General features: G+C 49.2%; 1 protein-coding gene across 3 annotated transcripts in view; it reads right to left on the bottom strand.

The window, feature by feature from the left end:
• Positions 1-4,173: 4,173 nt before the first annotated feature.
• Positions 4,174-15,841, bottom strand: part of Samd4a (sterile alpha motif domain containing 4A) — a 217,827-nt gene continuing 206,159 nt past the window's right edge. For all 3 annotated transcript variants that reach the window (XM_051142948.1, XM_051142950.1, XM_051142949.1), the window contains 2 exons: positions 9,339-9,422; positions 4,174-4,449 (listed from right to left, as the gene is read on the bottom strand). In XM_051142948.1, the coding sequence (XP_050998905.1) occupies positions 4,421-4,449; positions 9,339-9,422 (113 nt within the window). In that variant the 3' untranslated portion in view covers positions 4,174-4,420. The remainder of the gene's footprint in view (positions 4,450-9,338; positions 9,423-15,841) is intronic.

Raw genomic sequence — 15,841 nt, 5'->3', positions numbered from 1 at the left:
TGGTGTGGTCAGCTGAGGGGAGTTAGCCAGTGAGCTTCTGCTGGTTCTTCACTGAGGGCTTATTTCTAAGACTTGAGTCATGTTTTTGTTTGTTTAAGAAAAATAATCGTGCTTACAAAAAGAGGGGTAAAAAGACACACGCGCACACTCCAGTGTTACAAAACCTTGTATTAATCATTTCCCATCACTCTCAATATAACCATATGAAATATAGCCATGATTCTTAGTTCTGTGGGAGGAAATGAATAATAAATACATTGTAGCAATTTTAGACCACAAGGGTGTTGTCACTGGTAACAACATTTGAAAACTGTACACTTGCAAAGAACAGCATGTTCAAACATTAGTGTATCTGCATCAGTAGAGCTTTTACATGTAACAAACATGCTCTTTCCATGTATGACAAATTTAAAAAATATGCATTGCTTGGCAACATGAACTAGGCAAAAATATTTCTTTGTTCACTAACTTTATACAAGAAAACAGGACAAAAGGCATGCATGTACAATACAGATGCCTGCACACGGCATGTAACGAAAGACTGCTCTTTGAAAGTCAGCTTACGTTAGGCATGAATACGCGAGGGCTGTATATTAATAAGGGAGGGCGTCTTCTGCTTGCCTTTACCAACATCCCTGCTTTCTTCTTGCTCCTCCCAGAGGGATACATATTCACCTTTAAGTCAAGATAAAGGGATTAAAAAAAAAAAAAAGTCATTTTGCAAATATCTCTGATGAGTTTGTAAAAAAAAAAAGAGCAAACAGAAAAACAAACCCAGCACTGCTGTTATCACGGCTCTGTGTGCAACGTATCTTTCTGCAGGTTCTGTCTGTAGTAGGCACACCTGGGCACCCCAGGGTGCTCCCCCCCACTCAGGCTGTAGAGGGAGGATGCCCGACAGAACCCGCTTTCCTCCCCTCCTTAGCTCAGCCTTCATTCCAGGTTCTGGGGTACACAGACCTATGAACTTTGCACCATCACTAGCTACAGAAGAGTGGAAGACCCGGAGAAGACACCCACTCTGTAAAAGGCAGCCAGCGACACCTCAAAAGAAACTCTGGTTTTCCTCAGTGTCGCCTCAGAAGAACGGGAGGTGGGGCCCCAGCTGCAGCTCTGAGTCCTGGGTGCCAAAAAGAGACCTTCAGTTCAGCCCAAGATGACAGCTTGGTGCAAACAGAAGCCCTTGGCAGGCAGGACCCAGCAGCATCTACTTTGCTTGCTGGATTTGTGTTTTTAAAAAAGTCAAACTCAAAAGCATGTGTGTGTGTGGGGGGGGGGGGGGCGGTCAGGGGTGGGACACAAACAACAAAAATCAAACCAGCAGCAGCAGCAGCAGCAGCAACCTTTCGTGTCTTGTACACAGTTCATAAGTTTCTTCCTACTGTTTTCTGGTAAGAAAACGCTATGAATAAAAAGCACCAATAAAACATCACCCAAGCACTGTACCTCAGACAGTCCAGAGACATGCTGCTTAAATCAGAGTGAGGGGGGAAATCCTACGCAGTGAAATAGATTTTACTCTCAAAAGTTTCAAACCTTTACTATTTAATATAAAACAGCTGCGTGGGGGTGGTCAATGGGTAAATAAAAAAAGGCACTGCAGCTTATTCCTAAAGGTCTGACCTCACAGCCTCAGGCATGCAACTGTTTGATTCTTTTTATAAATAAAATTTCTCTGGTTTAGGATTTTAAATTGAGCTGTATACCTGCAGTCAACACAGGACTCAAAACATGGTGGGGAGAGGTTTTTAAAAATCATCAGAACAGAACTTAAAAACAAAAAAGTTAAAGCACTACCATAGCAATCCACAACTAAGTAGATAAATCTATACAGTCAATGAAAAATAAGCTTTTCCTTTTTAAAAAAAACAATTATGTTGTTACTAATAACAGACTTTATCATGGTTACCAGCCATAGCGAGTTAATAAGTAACATATCGAAAATAATATCTCTAATTATAAGATAACCATTGTTTCTATATTCAATGAAGGAATAAATAGAAATTCAGATTTGCAAATATACTCTATGGTCTTTTTCCTCTTAAAAGATTCACGCTCATGTGACTGTGTTCACAATCTGGTTTCTGAGTGTTCCACATCCTACGGATACGTGGCTTGTGTTGTGTAGCAGTCTCCTTCCAACACGAGGAATCCTGTCACTCCTCTCTGTTAACCTCCTCAGCATCCTCCAAACACATCCTCAGACCTTCTGGCCTTACCTTTGGCCTTCGACATTTTAACCTATTCTGCCTTACATGTGACCCTCCATCCCAAATCCCTCCCCAACACTGAACTTGTCTGGAAAAGGGACATCAGGGCTGAATGTTAATGGCACTTGGTTAAAAAAAAAAATCATATATATAAACTAAGCATGCTGCCTCTTTCTGTACATGGATTTGCAGCTTCAAGGCCTGGTCACCCAGGGAGTAGCCTGAATCTCTTGTTACTGTTTGTTGTAATATGCTACATGGAATAGCACAGCCACACCTTCTGTGCTCACTAAAAGCTCCATCTGCTTACGGCGCCCTTGGCCTGTAAAAGGACTTTGAAAGTCTCTGTGGCAGCATCCAAGGCTGGGCTAGGTGCGCGTTTGTAATCTTGACAGGCAAATAAAGGTGTGTGGATTTTTCTTAAGGCCTTTAAAGTCTGTACGTGCTTCGTTAACTTGAAAAAAAAAAAATAACCATAGGCAAGGAACAGTCACCTGCATGGTCTGATCTTAGACGTCACTTTTGTTGTTGTTACTGTTGTCCTTAAGAGGCATCAGTCTCGCTCAGCTAATAAGCAGGCCTGATATTACCTCCCAGATCATGCCTCTGGCTGAGAACTCACACCATTACATTTACAACTAATTTTCGAGTGCAGCACACAGTTCCTTTTGGATTGCCTCTAACATACTCCATTGCATCAAATTCTGAAATATTCTTTGTCGTCCTTAAGGAACAGATACATTACCCTGTGACGTCACAGTTAATCTCACCCCATGTCGTGTGCATAGGAACGTATTTTCTCCTTCCTGTGTGCAGTTGGATAAGCCATCCCTCCACACAGCCAGTCTCTGATTGCATGCACAGATAGAACCGCCATTTCTCTCATGAAGCTAACCTTTCCTGCTCCCGCTTTCACCTGCCTGCCTTGGTGCTGGCGCTGGACCACCAGGACCCACTGCTTCTCTGCAATGCTCTCAGGGATGCTACTGCCGGGGCATTCTTCAGCAGGGGCTGGGGATACAGTTCCCATGCCTAGGCTCCTGCAAAGTCTCCACTGCAGAGGCACTGAGCGTCAGGAGGCCTCACGCAAAGGAATAACATCTACGCACGTCTTTCCTTCTTTAGAGGGACTATAACCCATGCATGTGTCTGTGGAGTGAGACCAGGGGGTGGTAAGATGGAGCCTGTGGGGAGGGAAGAAAGACAGGCCTTGGGTGGGATGCAAATCCAGTCCAGAAAGAGGTTGCAAAGTTTGTTGTCTCCAGGCGACCTATGAGCAAATCCATAACTGACCACATGGCACCACCATCCTTTTGTGTCCTTGCCTAGTTCCGGTTTCATCTCAGTTACATCCCTTGTCCTTCAAATCCATCCACACACTCTGCCCACCTCATGGTGGAAGATGGCAGCTTGAGGCCTATTTGACTGCATCCGTCTTCCCGAGAAGCAGAGCTTGGCAGCCATTGTAAAAGACAACCCTGCTACTATTATAAAAATAGATGAGACAAAAATGAATCCGTAACAATAATAAGTCTCTTACAAAAACCATAATATGAAGAGAAGTTCTACCCAAACCCTACACATTGTGTACCCTTTAAAATTCTTATGTAAACAATACACAAATCAAAGTTTATCTGAAAGTTTGCTGGAGTGGATTTCTTCCTCTTGTCCTTGTAATACGGCCCTCTCTTGTGGTTGTTTTCAAGCAGGGCCTCAGCGAAATCCGGTCAGGGGAGATGCAAACAGGCCAGCCACCATCTTGCACTGGTTGTTTCTCACCTCCATCTTCTGCAGCCTGACTGTGAAGCCAGGCTTTCGGGAAGGCTCCCCAGGGCAGGGCTTCTACCTCCCCCATACTGTGTGTCTCTTGCATATCTCTCCCAGCAACACTCTTCCCCGCTCCGTTCCCATCCAGGAAGCCACTAGCACCCCTCCACCCCCTCCCAGCCCCACATTTCCTGAGAGTCCCCTCCCCACCCTGCATACCATCCTATCCCATGACAGAAACATATGACAACATAACCAACCCCAGGTCTACTGATATGTTTACAAGGATGACCTACGCTCTCACAAAATCAAAATGGGCGAGGGACCAGGGGAAAAAAGGCTGCAAAGTCTCTTGGAAGATTCTACGCAACCCTGAAGATGGTTGACACTGGGCCCGCAGCAGTCGATTTCACGGCCAGCGCGGTCACTCTCATCTTTGCTTTCTAGATTGTGGAGGTCCGGTCAACCCCATCTGTGAAAGGAAACCACAGAGAAGTAGATGGTTAGACGAAAGGTTAGCTCTCTACCAGCAGTGCCAGCGCCTTGAGCATCCTGGTCGCTGAGATGAAGGGCTCATTCATTCACTCACTTGCTCTCTTGCCTGCCCACCTCTCCACTCACTCATTAGCCCACCTACCCACCCACTCACCCATATGCCCACCCAACCACTCGCTCACTCACTCACTTACTGACATTATCACCCATCTAACATATGGAGAATAGATGATGATGGTGGTGATGGTGATGATAACAGGAGCCATATCGAGCCTGGGAGCCAACATGCAACTGTCCTTACCTCCCAAGTACTCACATTTTAGAATTTACATTACAGACACATAAATCAACAGTGACGCCCAGAGTGATGTTGGCTCTAACCAGTGTGTTCCAAGAAAAAAGGAACAGGGAAGGAGGAATGTATAAGTCGGCCTTGGAAGTCAAGGATGGCTTCCACAGAGGCACAAAATGACTTGTCCATGGTGCTGCTAGGAGTGTGCTAAGCAAGGCCGGCTCAGGAGAGACCATGGGAAGAGGGTAGGGGGCAAGAGAGGAGGAATGATGGGTTGTCAGAGGGAGGGGAGAAGGGCTCTAATAGAACTGCAAGTGAAACTGTGGTGCTCACACCCACTTCTTCAGCATTATTTCCCTCTTACTGCAGGTCTTTGACGAAAGGCCAAAGGCTGCTTCCTCCCCACACTGGGCAACCAGGCAGATAGAGTGAGCCAGGGCTGCTGATGGCTGCCTCGCTCTCCTCTGTTGCCTGTTTTTACAAGGTCCCCAGCAGCAGACCCAAGCGTCGAAGGACCTTGGATGGGTACTAAGGGAACGAAACACAGCAGAACAATGCTATGTCACATTAGATCAGTTCCTCTGACAAGGTCAGATGGTATGAAGAAGGGCAAGGTGGGTGCAGAGGGGCAGTGAAGAGGCACCCATACTGGTGCATGTTGGAGTTGATGGGGCTTCGTACTGTAGGCAGAGAGAGGTGCGGTGCAGCCATCAGAGAGTAGAAAAGGTAGAGTAGAGAGCAAGGGTGAGCTTTGCCAAGCTCTAGGGGTCAGCCAGTGTGGCCACTCTGGTTCCCACCACGGCCAGCCAGTGTGGCCACTCTGGTTCCCATCATGGCCAGGTAAGCCTGGTAGAGGGGGTCATCTCTAGTTACTATCCAAGACTCAGGGGCAAGATAGAAGTGTGTGAGCATTCCAGGGAAGTTGGGGACCTAAGTGACATGGAAAGGTGGTGAGCCCACTGCAGGAATTTCCTGGCCTCCTTGCTGGTGGTATCATATTGGCAATTATGCCAGCTGGAACTTGGAGGAGAGGAAAAAAAATTTTTTAATTGAACTTTTTATTGAGATAATTATAGGGTCACATGCATCTGTGAGAATGGGGGCTGGAGAGATGGTTCAACAGTTAAGAGCACGGGCTGCTCTTCCTAAGGTCCTGAGTTCAACTCCCAGCAACCACATGGTGGCTCACAACCATCTATAATGAGATTTGGTGCTCTCTTCTGATGTGCAGGAGTACATGCAGGCAGAACATTCTATATGTAATAAATAAATAAATCTTAAAAAAAGAAAAAAGAATGGTCTAGCAAGATCATATGGGTACTCTGTCTGGTCTGATACTAGCGACAATTTGCAAAGGTATAACAAGACATTACAGTGAAAACACTGACTTTGACATAACCCACGGATTGCCTTTAGATTTTAAAAATTTTATCTGTTCTCCCACTCCTCTCCCTCTCTCCCTACTTCTCCTCAGCCTCTCTGCAGACATGAAAGAATGGACAAGCATATGTGTGTAAGTTAAGGCAACTTAGGGAGAGTTTTTTAAAAATAGAAACAGTAGCCCTTGCCAGTTTGGGGAGTTAGGCCATCAGTTAGCCTACAGTTGTGACCTTCTAATCAATAACTGACTTCCTGTGGTATCAACCTGAGCCTATACACGGGGCTCAACAGGCGTGTGTGTAGAGGTCCCTCTGTTGTGGGGATGTCTGTAGACATCTCTAGGAGTAGGCCACACTCTTGCTTGGCTCTCTGGCCCACACGTTAGTGCTCCATTTTCATAGTTGTAAAAGGGAGGAACCGGGGAGTGTGAAAATCTCAACTCCATGGCACGTTAACATGGAATCTCAGCCGCAGGAGGATGCCTTCCAAGGGAAGCCAGACTTACTATTCAGCTGTGGGAGCTGTTCACTGACAACTTCAGGGGGCGCCACACCCAAGCACGCGGCATAGGTTTTACAGTTACCACTGGTAAGACTTAGGGCAGGGGTGAGTTGAGAAGGGCAGTTGGAAGAGGAGGAGGGGTGTGGACTTCAGAATCCCTGAGAGAGGGCTATGTACAGGCCTGGGCACTCTGACAGTGGGGCCTCCTCCTGTGGCTCCCAGAGGCCTTATTCTGTAAGAGGCTTGGAGGCTTGTCTTTTCTGAACACATCGGGTGACACACGATAGACAAAACAGAGAGAGCCTGACAAAAGATTCACAACTGTCCATCGCGGCGTTCTTTTGGGTTTTGGTACAGGGCCTCAGGGAAAGACGAGATGGGAAAGGAAGCTAAGGGGAAAAGGGCTTAGACAACCACCAGGAGCGAAGCAGTTACCAAGGAAACAGAGAAGAGCCAGAAACATCAGAAGCACCTAGAAGTTGGCACTGTGGGCCACAGCGGATGGCCGTCTCAGGTACGGATGACTTGGTGCCCTCCCCCCGGCATGCCTGAGTCATAGCACATGAGATTTTCTCTTTTCCGTCCTTCCTTTTTATAGTTTAAATTTGTGTATGTATGTGCACATGGATACAGGTGCGTGTGTGTGTGTGTCTGTGTGTGTGGAGGCCAGACAGAGGCCAGCATCAGGTGGCTTTCCTTAGCTATTTTTTGCTCACTTAATTGGGCTATCCTGGCTGTCCTGATAACTCCTGCCTGTCTCCACGTCCCTTGTGCAGGGATCACAGGTGCGTGTTACCTCCCCTGGCTTTTTACGTGGGTTCTGAGAATTTGAACTTAGGTTCTCACTTGCATGTGGCCATTTCCCCAGCCTTAGAGGAACTGCTACTGCGCTTCCCTCTTGCCACTTGTTTTCCTATAAAATGACTTAATTTGTTAGCATGATATTCCAGCAAGGTTATGTCCCCTGGCACCAGGAAAGGGCTGGTCCATAGAGACACTGGCATAGTTGGAGGCCAAGTGCTCCTGTCCTGGGCCAGGCCACCCTCAACTTGTTCTGCATCCTCTGCCTCTGAAACTGCCTAGGCAGTGGCTCCCCACAGGATGGGATTATCTCAACAAACAAACAGCCCCCAAACCAAAAAAAAAAAAAAAAAAAAAAAAAAAAAAAAAGCCACAGCAATAAAAAGGTTTAGAAGATTAATAAGATGAAGGCGGTGAAAACCCATAAGTTCTAAGAGGTATTCTGTGAAAATAGAAGAACCAGCTTAAAAAAAAAAAAAAAAAGCTGGCATTTTTCGCTCCCAATGGTGATAATGGCAGAACTTAACTGGTTGATAAGAGCTTTCAAAACGCCAGTTACCTGAGGTTCCTCAGGCCCTGAGGTGAGGTCAGTCTTCCTTTCTGACTGGCAGAGGGTCAGGGAAGGCACCAGGCTCCCCAGGCAGCCTGGTGGCCGAGGGGCAGCAGCACACTGGGCTGTTGACTTCCTACCAGGGCTGCCATGTTTGTGGGCCACACCACAGTCTGTGGGTTCTTATGTGGGTGGTCTCCCACTATTTAGCAAGCGGCTGCTCACCAGAGAGATGGAGCAAACAGGGCTCCCTGCATCTTTTCTGTTTGGTCTTGAAGCCCTATAGAGTCATGAGACCCCTTGAGCTCCCTCATGACAGTTAAATTAGCGGGTAGCTCCAGCCCTCCTCTCTGTTCCATGCAGACCACTGGTTTCCTGCTTGGTCTTCAGATAAGGCTGTATTTCGCACAACCCTTAGCGTATAGAGATGAAACATCTAAAAACCAGAAGTGGAAGGTCTCGGGGACAAAGCTTTCAGGAGCAGTAGCTGACACCAGCTTTTCTATCCACTTCTGTCAGAGGATGCTCAGCTTGGGCCCTAGGTGTGACAATGGTCCAGATATCAGGCGGCCCGCCTCCCAGGAGGAAGAGGGCTGTTGGAAAGGCAGCTGCATGACATTCTGCCCTACCAGGAGGAAGGGAAGGACAGGAAGGGTGGCTGGGTGGGCAGACATAGCAACTCTTCCCCTCCTGCTGATTCAGGCTGCAAAGAAGCCCCTGAGCTTGGGCCCAGGAGGGCACTGAAGCTCCCAGGACAGGCATAACAGGGACTGTGGGCCAGACCGATGAGCGTCAGGGGGCATCCGACTTAGGGAGCATGATTCTGGCTCTAGCTTGGGCATGTGGGTGTATCCAACCCGTGCCTGTCACATGGCAAAGAGCAACTCGGATAGTGTGGGGCCTCTGGCGTCACGCAAGCCATTTGCAACAGGGAGATAGAAAAACAAGCAGGGATCTTTGTTTCAAAAATTCTATTTTTAGAGCGTGTTGGGATATGCTTGGCCCAGACTGGTGGCTCCAGTGCCGAGAGGGAACATATCCAATGCTCCGGGGGATGCTCCCATTGGATGCCATGTCCTGTGTATGTCTTATGCCCCCAGCTCCAGCATTTGGCTGGGACCATGGCTGTGGGGTTCCGCTGTGTACTGAGGGGGTGGAGCTTCCAGGCTTCAGGGGAATGGTGTTGGTCTCTTTGGCCTCTGGTTCCCTGACTTACCTCCCAGAAGAACAGAGCACAGAGACTGTGCAGGGAAGGCTGCTTCGCTTCCCGCCCTGTCAGACTTCCTTGCTTCCTTCCCATTCCCCAAAGCTGCCCTGGGTGTGTGTGGGAGGACGTACTGACCTCCCAGGGCGTGCTCCGTCATACTGAGGCACAGGGACTCCAGCCGGTTGTTAATGTCGGGTTCAGTCACGGGAAGCTGGAATTCTGCAGGAAGAAAAGGGTACACCGGTGACTGGCACTCCCGTGGCAAGGACAAAGTCTCCGCGATGCCACTTGGGATAAGTGTCTGGTACGCCCTCCCCTAGGAGGACTCAAGGGGGCCTTCAAGGCCAGCGTGGAGAGCAGCCACCTCTGAGGTGTGTTAGAGGCAGATCATTCCATTGTAGACATAGGCAGCTGGAAACAAATGAACGGTTAAAATATCCAGTCACGATCCCAGGCGCTCACGCCTGCTTGGACCCCGGAACCCCAGTAATGGTCTGCCGGGCCTCCTTAAAACCCTGCCCTCGTCACATTCTCTCTTCCTCTGTTCCATCCCAAGCCCTCTTCTACTCCAGGGCTGTTCTCTCTGCTGGGGGTGTCAGCCCACAAGTGCTTCCCTGGCTCCTTCTTGCCCTGCTTGCACAGCTCAGGGCCTGCTGTCTTTCTCTTCTTTTTCTCCTCCTCCTCCTTTTTCTTTATTTTTATTTTATGTGCATTGTTTTGTTTTTTTTGTTTTTATTATTTTTCCTGCACGTATGCCTGTGTGAGGGTGTTCAATTCCCTGGAACTGGGGTTACAGACAGTTGTGAGCTGTCATACGGGGAGCTGGGAATTGAACCCGGTGCCTCTGGAAGAGCGGCCAGTGCTCTTAACCATTGAGCCATCTCTCCAGCCCCCAAAGATGTATGTGTTTTTCCTTTGTTTATGTACATGCAGTGGCCACAGAGCCCAGGAGAGGGAGTCAGATCCCTGCAGCTGGAGTTAGGTAATGTAAAGAGCCTGATGAGGCTACCAGAAACTGAGCCGGGTCCTCTGTGGAGCACTAAGTGCTCCTAACAGCCGAGCCATTGGCGCAGCCTCTGCTAACTTCCTCCTTACGCCTTTATCCTCTTTTCTTTCTTTGTATCATTAATAACAGATGTTTCATACATCTGCCTCTTGTAGTTTAAGACTGTTGCCACTGGGGTGGGGCTTAGCAACAGTCATCAGTCTGGGACCCAGCCTGTGAAATTCTGCTCCACAGTGAAAGACAGGTACCACCCAGCCAGCCAGCCCAGCACCTTCTCCTTCTGAGTGCCTCTACCTAGCAGAAGGCAGCTCGGTGTGGGGGTGGGGCTCTTTCTGGCTGTGACCCTTAGAGTCAGCACCATTTCCTCCTTTTTCCTATGGAACCTTGGGACGCCTTTAAGAAGCATCTTGCAGACAGCAACAGTGCTTTGTCTGTATCTGGCTCTCCTATAACACCCCAGCGCTCTCTTTTCTACCAGCCGCAGCCCAAGCCTCTGACATCCTGTCCTACAGACAGGAGCAGAACAGAAGTCCTGCTGCATAGGCTGGCTGGCGTGCGGTGTGCCCCAGGTGTCTGGGAAATCCTTCCTATGTGACCTACGGATTTATTTCCACCTGGAATGTGGGGAAAAGGATGTTCTAGGCCAGAGTTTGGGCCATCTGCTTGCTCTTGCACTCTTTTGCCAAGGGCGCATGGCCAAGGGGACAAGTGCTGGTAGGTTTGGTGAGAAAGCAAGTTGAAATCGTGGCTAAACCCAAAACACTTGTTTTTATCTAATTAGCTATCCATTGACATCTCCTTTCTCGGGTAGACAAGATGGCTCAGTGATTAAAGACTGCACAAGCCTGGCATTCTGAGATGGAGCCCCGAAAGAGATCCTCTCAGTTCCACATGCGTGCTACACATGTGCACCCCCCCTCCCCCACACAAATACATGTAGTTTGCGTTCCCTTCCATCAGGTCATTCAGAGGCAGGTGTCATTCCCACCCTTTCAAATTCTCAGAGGAGGCGTGCAAAACTGGTCAATACGAAAAGCACCAATAGTAGATAGTGACCTTTCTGTGGCAAGTCGCAGCATCCATGAGGTTTGGGAGACGACCCCCTGGCCAACTCCTGTGAGGCTTCTAGGGAGGGTGGGAGCCAGAGGGGATGGGAGGGGCTTCTCCTGAGCCCACCTACGGGCTGCTGCTAAGAGCCCGGTTGGGGCAATTAGATCTTCCAAGGGGGAAGAGTATTTCTGTATTTCCATCCATTCATGTGAAAATCATATGCATGCAAAAATTAGCTGCCTTTGGGGGTGTGAAACCTATAAAATAGAAACAGAATTTTATATATAGCTAGTTAGCAAATACGGAAGAGGAAAAAAAACAAACTTCAGCAATTATAGCCATCCATATGCTCACTGGAAGGGTGCGTTTACTCTCTGGCGCTCCCCTTTAAACAAACACTGTGGAGAGATTTGGATAAATAAAGAGCTCGACATTTGGAGAGAAGAGTCTCAGCTGCAGGATTTCTTGCCAACGCGCAGCAAAATGCCGTTTTTCAAGCCCGGGATTGCGTGTTCCCAGAAAGGAGGCTGAGAAACACAGGGTTCTCCAGGATCTCCAAGCCGGCGCTCTGGTTGCTCTTTTAGGTGTGAAAGTTAGTTTGCTACCCCCCCTTTTTTTTGTCTCCACTCTTCACTCTGACACTCTAGGGAGCTGTGATCCATCCCTGCCACTCTCAGAGTAGTGCTGAAAATTTCCAAGGCTTGGCGAAGCCCATATGGTCACGCCTCAGAGAACCTTAACAGTGTGATTTTTAAAATTGTGTTTGACAAAAACAAAAAACAAAAAACAACAGAGCAATGGCATCTTGCCACACACATCAGACAGAGAGGCTGGTCAGGTGGACGGGAGCTTCCGTTTCAGGCTGGCACCCTTCGGTCATTTGCTGCTCGGTGGGTAGGGCCCTCCTTAAATTTAGCCCCAAAGAACAGTCAGGTAGTGCTGCTGGCTGGTGGGTGCATGTCAGGGGGCAGGTCTCAGGGGGCATCGTAGGGCTGCAAGTGCTCAGCAAACGGAAGAACGGGGCTGAACTTCTCGATGCTATCTCCAGGAGATAACATCCTGAGCTGCCGCAACAAGAAAAGGCCAGGTCTGAAACGTTTACATGTGGACAAGAGACCACCAGTATTTTGGCTTCGGGTGCATTTCGGACGGTCAGTTTAAGGTAAAGTTTATGTGAATATTCTGGAAATTGAAGACGCTGACATTTGAAACAAATGTGGTACTAAACGCCCTGGGTAAGGGACAGTAAACCTGTACCAGGGACTCTCTGCCTTGCCATCAGGCTATTCTGGGGTGTGGTGAGGATTCTGATGGTTAGGGATGAAGGTGGACTCAAAACTGGAAAAAAAAATATTTATTTTTTTAAAATTTTATATAATGTGTGTATGTCTGTGTGAGTGTGTGTGCCACATGCATACAGATGCCCATGGAGGCCAGACGCAGGCCAGATGCCTCAGTGCTGGAGTTACAGGAGGCTGTGAGCACCTGTGATGTGAGTGGTGGTAACCAATCCGAGTGCTTTGGGAGAGGAGAGCGGCAAGAACAACTCTTAAACAGTGAGCCATCTCTCTAGGCCCAACTTGTGGCTTAAATGGTGCTTTTTTGGAAGTCCCAGAGCACTGTAATCTCAGGTCCAGAGATTCTGGAAAGGAGCTGCTGCCTGCCTGTATCTTCTCAGGGACTTCTGTGGAGGCCACTTTGAAAGCTCAGCCGTCCGGTCCTGGTTAGAAATGGCCGCCAAGTGTCACATGTGATTTTATAGCATGATCTGGGAGGTACAATTCCATTGGGACTTAAGACTGTGTAACAGGGCTGGGCGTTCTAAGGAACCAGCGCCACCCATCTTGCTGCTGGTCACCAGGCCTGCTTGCTACACAGCTAAAAGGATGTTTTACTTGCTTGTGTGGGTAGCCAGGCTGCTGGAGGGGATAGAACTCTCAGACTGCCGTAACTGAGGTGGATGAGGAAGAAAGGGAGAGAGCAGCGATGAGGAAAAGTTCTAGCCCAGGTAGCAGAGAGCCAGTGGGGTGGAATGGCCAGTGGCAGGTTGTAACAAACATCACCTTACGCTGCTGCTGGCAGTGGTGGGAGTCAGGTTGGGAAATGTGCCCTGCAGCCATCCTCCGGGACCCACGCATCTATGAAAAGTTACAGGATCAGATATGGTATAGGACCATTTGGCCCATGTGGACTCTCAGAGGTAGGAAGTGGGGTTTCCGTTGCTGCATTCTTGGCTGGGACCGAGTTGACTCATCGACCAGTTCCCCTACCTACGGTCTCTAAACCCCAGCCAAGCTGTTTGGTTAGGCTTATTAGGAAGGTAGGGATGATTATTTACTGCACGCTGGAAGTGCTCCCTATTCTGGCCTCTGTCTCTGCACAGTAATCTCTTTCATTCCCCTAGTGGAATCAGGACACTAGTGACATCCATCCTGTTCCCATTCTTTCTAAAGGCATCTCACTGAGGAAGAAATGAAGTACTTCAAGGTGCACAGCATTCTGAGGACAGGGGGCTACAGTCACGAGCCAGCACGTATAGGAGGTTTGGTGCTCAAGGCAGGTGTCACACCGTGAAATGATGCCACTGAAAAAGTGCACGCTCACCCATCTTGCACACGGGTGCTCTGGTTGCACACTTCCACACTGGCCTAAGGGTGCTTTGCACGTGGTTTTGTACAAGTAGAGCGTGCCACTTCCATAACACAGGCTTGTGAGGTCTACCCTGCCTGTGGTTTTCTCGTGACGCCTGCTCTTGTTGGTCCTCTTAGCAGGCAAGGAGCCTTCATGGCCTCTGAGCATCAAGCCAGAGCTACCCTAAGACCTCCTGGGACTGATGGACAAGGGCGACTGCCTCAATAGGAATGGAACTGCTTCCAAAAGGAAGACTCACTCTCCTGGCAATCCCCAAGTTTCATTTCCAGATGGGAAAGAACCCCACCTCTGAGCAGCGTGGCATTCTTGCTGGGTGCCACATGTTTGCTGAGCTCCAGTCTTCTTTGGTGTCTCAGACCTTGTCCTCACACCAGGAGGCTCTGCTGAGTGCTCCTCCTCATCCCAGCGGCCAGCCACTGATTTGCTGGTTTTCCCGATGGAACTAAGACATGCCTGACACCTGTCCAGGTGGAGACCACAGGTGGTTTCTGAGGGTTGGCACCTGTCCAGGTGGAGACCGCAGGTGGTCTCCGAGGGTTGGCACCTGTCCAGGTGGAGACCACAGGTAATTTCTGAGGGTTGGCACCTGTCCAGGTGGAGACCGCAGGTGGTCTCCGAGGGGTGGCACCTGTCCAGGTGGAGACCGCAGGTGGTCTCAGAGGGGTGGCACCTGTCCAGGTGGAGACCACAGGTGGTTTCTGAGGGTTGGCACCTGTCCAGGTGGAGACCGCAGGTGGTCTCCGAGGGGTGGCACCTGTCCAGGTGGAGACCACAGGTGGTCTCTGAGGGTTGGCACCTGTCCAGGTGGAGACCGCAGGTGGTCTCCGAGGGGGTGGCACCTGTCCAGGTGGAGACTGCAGGTGGTTTCTGAGGGTTGGCACCTGTCCAGGTGGAGACCACAGGTAATTTCTGAGGGTTGGTACCTGTCTAGGTGGAGACCACAGGTGGTCTCCGAGGGGGTGGCACCTGTCCAGGTGGAGACTGCAGGTGGTCTCCGAGGGGCCCTGACTCTGCAGTGCAGGAAAGAGGGAAGCACTTAACAGAATGGAGCAAGATGGCTTCTCCATACTCTCCAGAGATGGTCTTCCATTGTAAGGGAGTTATTTTGAAGTTCATGAAGTCAACACTTCTTTAGACTTTGTTGTAGATTTGGAAGCATGAGTTTGAGTGTGTGCTTAAGCACAGTAAGGCAGCTGTGAGAAAAACATATCTGGCACCCAAGACAAGTATTTGGGGGCTCACCATCTCCAATTCACTTTGTGCTCACATTTACTGCTAGCTGTCTAATGAAATCCATGTTCTGCTTTGCTGATGTGGTCCTCGCGGTCCAGTCTCGACACCTATCCGTAAGTCCTAAGAAGACTCCACGGCTGACCAAGTTGGGTTCCTGTGACTGGAAAAGACCTATTTCCAGGTCCCACCTCTCAAGTTAACTCTGGTCTGGGTGGAGGTGAAAGGGCATTTCTGTGAAGGAGGCTTATTGGCAGGGAGTGCTCTTGGGAGCCTAGCAAAGGCGAAGGTGCTGTGCACTTAGGAAAGACTTTGTACAGCTTCCTTTCTCTATCTTGGATTCTGGGTCTTGGCTGTGGCTTGCCTCACTCTTTATGGCCGTGTCCCAGGGGAGGCATCCAGAAGGTGTTGGGTGGGAATGGCCAGAGCCTGGAGGGGCCCTTTGGTTAGCCCAGCAGCTTAGCAGCAACCAGGAGATTGGAAGTAGCATTGGTGCTGTGCTTGGGCCATTATAAGGGATTTAAGGCCTTACAGTATGTGTGTGTGTGTGTGTGTGTGTGTGTGTGTGCGCGCGCGCGCGCAACATTCAAGAAAATCTTTAAAAAAGAAACAAGAAAAAAAGACCAATGTGTACTAGAGTTCTAATACTCAAATCTAACTAAAGGTTTGCAGGAACACCGGAATCAAAGTCTTGTAAGCA

Source organism: Acomys russatus, chromosome 3, assembly GCF_903995435.1.
Source record: "Acomys russatus chromosome 3, mAcoRus1.1, whole genome shotgun sequence".
Classification (NCBI taxonomy): domain Eukaryota; kingdom Metazoa; phylum Chordata; class Mammalia; order Rodentia; family Muridae; genus Acomys; species Acomys russatus.
The sequence above is the reverse complement of the archived record's forward strand: the minus strand, read 5'-3'. Positions and strand labels throughout refer to the sequence as shown.